Consider the following 6,304-nt stretch of genomic DNA (forward strand, 5'->3'; position numbering starts at 1 on the left):
GGTCACTCACAGAGTTCATTACTTTAGTAGGCTACACCAATTAACCACTAGGTGGCGCTGAAACACAGGGTTGTGGGCAAGTGAGGGCATAAATTAATGAAGAAGCAATTATGTAAAATCTCAATCAGCTTGGCACTTACCTATTGTACAGGCTGTGGGTCACTGATTTTCAGTTGTGCCTCAGCCTATATGCAAATTAATGGCAAGTAAAAGTCAAGTCTAATCATAATGTAACTGTATCATCTTGAAACATCCAAACATCCTCCTCTCATAAAACTGTGAGCACCAAAGTCACTCTGATTCAGCATAAACTTAACTGCTGGCAGCCAGTCAGCTGCACGGAAATGCTGCTTTAACATATTGTTTATAGTGTGTGTGTGTGTGTGTGTGTGTGTGTGTGTGTGTGTGTGTGTGTGTGTGTGTGTGTGTGTGTGTGTGTGTGTGCTGGTTGTAGTGAGGTGGGGTGTAAATAATGTAATTTGAGGCAATAATATATAAGAATATCAACTACTCAGCTTTATATAAACTAGTCAGACTAATGATTAATTTCTGCTTGTTTTATAGATTATGTAATAAATGACCAGAGTGTCTCAACAGCAGTCATTCACCTGTTGGTTATTGGTTTCTAGCTGAGGGCGGAGGGTGAACTTGCTGGATTTCCCCATAGTTACTGCAAGAGATCTCAGGCAGCAGACCTCCACGTTCCCTGAGGGTAATCAGAAGGATGAAGATTGATATTCATAATCACATTTTACCAAAGGAATGGCCCGATTTGAAGCAGGTAGGCAATGAGAAACACAACCTCATTAAGAGTCTGAGATTTTGTAACAGCCTGGAGCTCACAATCTATACGCTGGAACTCATTTTGTGTAGTTCACTGGGTTAAAAAAACAAACATTTATCTGTGTCAGTTCTGTGGCTTAAAGCCTATCCTCGGATTCAATACTACTGAATGCCAGTAAAATAAAATGTACAGATGTTTCCCATTGGAATGTCAGCAAGGAGGTTAACAGTTTACTCCATAAATCTGTGCTCTCTATGGGTGGTTAAACTTTAATCAATAGGTGGCACTGGCCTTGCTTTTCCCTGTCTTATCTGTTCCCGCTCTTATGTCTTTGTCACTATGGAGGCCTGGCCTTAGCTAATGATTGTCCATGTTTAGTGCTGAACAGGAGATGACCTGCCTCTTCTGCCCTCACTCTTCCTCCTTTGATAAGTGAGGAAATGTATATTACTTTTATATTACTTATTACTTATTTACTTATATAAATGTATGTAACTGTATTTTGAGTTGAGAAGTAATAGCTTAGCTTAGCTGAAATAGTATTGTATATCAGCTCTATTGCCACACTAGTCAAACAGAAATAACTTTAGGACAAGATATTCTGACCAGGTGGTAAATTTGAGGAAATAGAAATCAACACATTCACACATTTTTAACCCCTGTATTTTGTTGACGTTAGCCTTACTTGTTCATTGTTAGCGGTCCAACACACCCCACAAAAATAATAACTTTTTTTCATTAGATATGTTTTTCTGTTCTTTTTACCTTAAAATGTGTTATTTGCCATTAAATGAACTTTGCACATTTAATGAAGGTGACTCCCCTGTTGCTGCAGCAATACATAGATTCACACTTTTATAAGAAGAGAGTAAAACACACTTTGCATTTCGAATAGCAGGAGCTCGTGGCATCAACAAAGTACACTGTACTGCTGATCTGCCAGGATATGAAATGAGGCTTTACTGGTTATATTGCTCACATAGATCATTTGCAACTTCATCTGTATGCAAAGGAGTAAACAGCCTCAGATGGCATTGACTTTGAGTTATCCAAGGCATTGGAGTGGATAGTCCTTTAGACTATCATCCACCACTGCAGATGGGATAACACAATCAATAGAGGCTTTTCCACAGCGGGGAGCATAGGACATACCAGAACATGACCACATTTATACAGAGATTTTACTTCTAAATCAAATACACCATAGATATGCTATATAAGTGTCTTCCAGGATGTGATATTTTAAAAACCTACAATTATTAAGCATAATCATGTGGTTTTCATGTGTTTCAGAGGTATGGATATGATGGGTTTGTCCAGCTTCACCATCACTGCAAGGTGAGTCACATGTTTTTTGCATGAGTGTACACACAGGGTATAGGAGCACTTATGCAACTGAAGGATGTGTACTATGTATACGCAGCAGGTTCTCCCAGCAGCACCTCAGTCTGTGAACACTGTCAGGCTAGTCTTCAGTATAGTACGTGAGCAGCTGCAGAACTCAGCACGGTGCCACTGCATCAGTGGTCAGATCCACTTCAAACACAGCTGCAACATAGCAGAATGCAAAACAGCCTGGCAACTGTGTAGCCAATACAATTATGTACAGCAAACTGTACATAAGAATGAATAGTTAAATGTGTCACACTGATGCATACAAATTATGCAGAGACTGGTGATGAACAGCTGTTAAAGTCCAGATGCCAATGTTAAAAAAGAATCTGACAGGACTCCAAGCCACATTGTAATGCAAGTGTAGGTTTACCCAAGATGAGAGACTCAATAACAGCCTTTAACTGGGGAAAAAAACACTGCTCAGATATTGTTTGTGTATTAAGGTCTGCATTTTAATATACCTCGAGAAACATTTTGTCTGTCATGAAATTTTAATGCCAGGTATAAATGCAAGTTTACATCTTTTAGGGTTTCCATGAAACAGGAACCAGCAGTCTGGTGCCATCATGTGGTTGTGAAAGTGTTATGAAATCCAAAAAGCTCAGGAGGAGCTTGAAAACCCTAACACTTAATGGTTAAAATGAACAAGAACATGTCTGCATGGCAGAGAAACAAACTACAAACTCTGTAATGAAGAGACAAGCAACATTTTAATTGTAGTTGTTTGTGACTGGTGCGGATGTTGTGTTTCAGGGTGAAGCAAACATGATGAAGGATGGGAAGCTGTTTCGAGTGATCCAAGAAAACTGCTGGGATGCAAACGCACGCATACGAGACATGGATCAACATGGTATATGCACAGACATGAAATTAAAGATGAAAACAATGTTAGACTACAAAAACAAAGTTTTGTCTTATAAATGCATAAAAAGCATGTGTCTGATTATGACATTCAGGTGTTACAGTCCAAGCCCTTTCTACTGTTCCTGTGATGTTCAGTTACTGGGTAAGTGCACTTCATGTCAGAGCAAATTTGATCAATTTTCATTGTGGTATACTTGAGATCTGAAACGATATAGTGTTGTTCACTGTGTGAAAAATAACTGTGAGCTGCACCTACACAATCCTGTTAAAAAAAGTGAGAAAATTAAATGTTGGGCTTTTTGTGTGATACTACAGCGGCTTATATCTTTGCCTGCAAAGCTACTTACTGCATCTATCTTTGTTTCACTTCAGTCACAACTCAAAAGCATCAACACTGAAACAAATGACTAAAATACATTTCACCTTTTACATTTTAATCCTATTTTGTCATTTCAGGCCAAACCTCATGACACATTGGATCTCTGTGTCATTTTAAATAACGATTTGGCCCAGACAGTGCATAGCCACCCCAAGAGGTTTGTGGGCCTGGGAACACTGCCCATGCAAGCCCCTGACTTGGCCGTGATGGAGATGAGGCGCTGCGTAAAGGAACTGGGCTTCCCTGGGGTGCAGATTGGCTCACATATAAACAACTGGGACCTCAACACTGCTGAACTCTATCCTTTCTATGCTGTGAGACATTGCATACTGCAGTACATACTTATAATGTTCCTGGTGGAAAGTTGTGTGTTGTATCAGAAAATGTACCAGTATTTACACCTCACTGGTTAGACTAATTCCATACTAAAGTGACATTCCTCTATATTCATAAGTCAAGCTCTCATTCATTGAGAAATATTGACCTTGCAGTGTGTCTTCCATGCAGGCAGCTGAGGAGCTGGGCTGCTCCATATTTGTCCACCCCTGGGACATGCAGACAGATGGGAGGATGGCTAAGTATTGGCTACCCTGGCTGGTGGGTGAGGGAGATGGAATAGGAGGAAGAGATTTTGAATACTCCCCCTGGTCTAGTCAACAGAGAATAAATCACATCTTTTGCATGAAACAGCAGTATTTTTGTCTGAAATGGCTCTATATTTAATCAGCACATAACAAACCAAACCAGTAGAAAAAAGCACAGCTAAAATTGTACCCACTATCTCCAAAAATGATTGATGAAGCCAGTATTTTAGCTTAAACATCCTATTGCATGATGCATTGTGATTTTTGTCAATGGTGACCAGTAATTTTGTGCTTAATTGCTTAATTTTGTGTTTTGATTAACCTTCTGCCACTTAATATATTAACCCACTTATATCATCTTAATAACAAGACATTTAATTTAAATACAGCATAAAAAGAAACATTGTGTTTTGCTGTCTTTTCCATCTCAAAGGCATGCCGTCAGAGACAACCATGGCTATTTGTTCAATGATATTTGGAGGTGTCCTGGAGACATTTCCTAAATTGAAAGTCTGCTTTGCTCATGGAGGTAAACACCAGATGTGCTTTTCAAATGTAGTACATTAAAGTCACAGCAGAGTAATTATAAGCACTAATGATATTTGTTAATCCTTTTACAGGTGGCTCTTTCCCATTCACCATTGGCAGAATTGAACATGGCCACAATGTTCGTCCTGACCTGTGCGCTGTGGACAACAAGATCAATCCACGGAAATACCTTGGTTCTTTCTACACTGACTCCCTTGTTCATGATCCCATCGCCCTGAAGTTGCTTATTGATATTATTGGAAAAGTGAGCTGCTCATTCATCTTTCATGTCTTATGGGTGGTCAGAAAGGGAGTGTGGGGAGTTTTAACAGATCTGGGGTTAATAGTTAATAAAGTTTGGTGAACACTCGGAAGCCCGGTATTGATGTTAAATTATATTTTGACTTATCATTAGGCCCTGCAGTGGGTATCAGGCTGTGCCTTCATAAATCTACTGATCCCTCTGACAGGTGACACCATACTCTAATGCTGACATTACATACAAGTATGCTGCCATTAAATCCTACTAACCTACTGTTGCTAGCCCAGCTGGGTTGATAGGCAAAATAACCTTCAGTAACCTGAGAACCAAAAACTGTGTATCCAGGCTAATTAAAGCTGCAGAGTGCTCATCTGATGTGTAGCACTCTTACCAAGCCCACAACTGCTCGACTATGAGACTGTTAAAAAGCAGAAACAATTATTTTACACTGTTTCATACAGTCAGCAATGTCATGTGCATATTAGCACATGCCCATTAAATGTTTAACAATGTATTCTCCTTTCAGGACAAAGTGATGCTGGGAACAGACTATCCATTCCCGCTGGGTGAGCTGCAGCCTGGATCCCTGATCGAGTCAATGAATGAATTTGATGACGAACTAAAGGTAACATTTTCCTCGCCTTTATTTAGGCAATGTAGATACCTCAACATTGCTGTTGTGAATTGTCTCTATATTGTCAATAGTAAATAGCTAGGTAGAAGAGAAGCTATCTTTCATTTGCAGCAGTGGAATGGAGATTTTACAATTAGTCATCAAAAGATTAGGTAGACGTAGCCCAAAGAGTATAACATAGATTCAGCATAAATACTACCTTTCAAATGTTTTTTGTGTAAATTAATGACAGAATTTGTTAAAAAAAAAAAAAAAAGATTTTCTATATTTTTCTTAATGTCAGCAAAACCAACAATGACCACATCCTACTTATAAATATTATGTGTGTATCTAAATCTGATATATCATATTCCTCAGTGCCGTAGAACTCTGTTGTTGTCCAAAAACTATTAAAAACATGTCAGTGAGCCTCACTTATTTGATACGGTGTGTACTCTTTTGTGTTGCAGGATAAACTGCTTGCTGGAAATGCACTGGAATTTTTGGGCCTGAAACAAGAACAATTTGAGTGACATGAAAATCTGAGATTTGACTGCTTCACTCAAGTGCAAATGCAAATGTTCATATTTGGATGATTTCAAAAAAAATATTTTGGATTAGTCTGTATAGTAGATTTAACCAATTGTATCACTGTTTGATGTAATTATGTAATTAAATATTTAACTGTCAATAATTTGTGAATTGCCTTATTTATGTGAACTAAATAAAAGCAGTTAGAATGGCATGTGATCAACATTAATTATAGTTTTGTTTCACAATTAGATTTTGTTTTGTAATGGTACATGTAATGTTTCTTTGTAAACCATTGGTGTGAACACATCCTATATATAAATATAAATTTATAAATATATAAATGAAAAGTTATAATGATAAT

The 6,304-nt window shown here is 38.2% G+C and overlaps 1 protein-coding gene across 1 annotated transcript; it reads left to right on the forward strand.

The window, feature by feature from the left end:
* Positions 1-622: 622 nt before the first annotated feature.
* Positions 623-6,100, forward strand: acmsd (aminocarboxymuconate semialdehyde decarboxylase). The gene is made up of 10 exons (XM_044366166.1): positions 623-781; positions 2,078-2,122; positions 2,933-3,029; positions 3,136-3,185; positions 3,500-3,736; positions 3,930-4,023; positions 4,440-4,535; positions 4,627-4,799; positions 5,323-5,421; positions 5,880-6,100. The coding sequence occupies exons 1-10, from the start codon at positions 725-727 to the stop codon at positions 5,940-5,942; spliced, it is 1,011 nt and encodes a 336-aa protein (XP_044222101.1). The 5' UTR covers positions 623-724; the 3' UTR covers positions 5,943-6,100.
* The last annotated feature ends 204 nt before the right edge of the window (positions 6,101-6,304 follow it).

This window comes from Thunnus albacares, chromosome 11 (assembly GCF_914725855.1).
Source record: "Thunnus albacares chromosome 11, fThuAlb1.1, whole genome shotgun sequence".
Lineage (NCBI taxonomy): Eukaryota > Metazoa > Chordata > Actinopteri > Scombriformes > Scombridae > Thunnus > Thunnus albacares.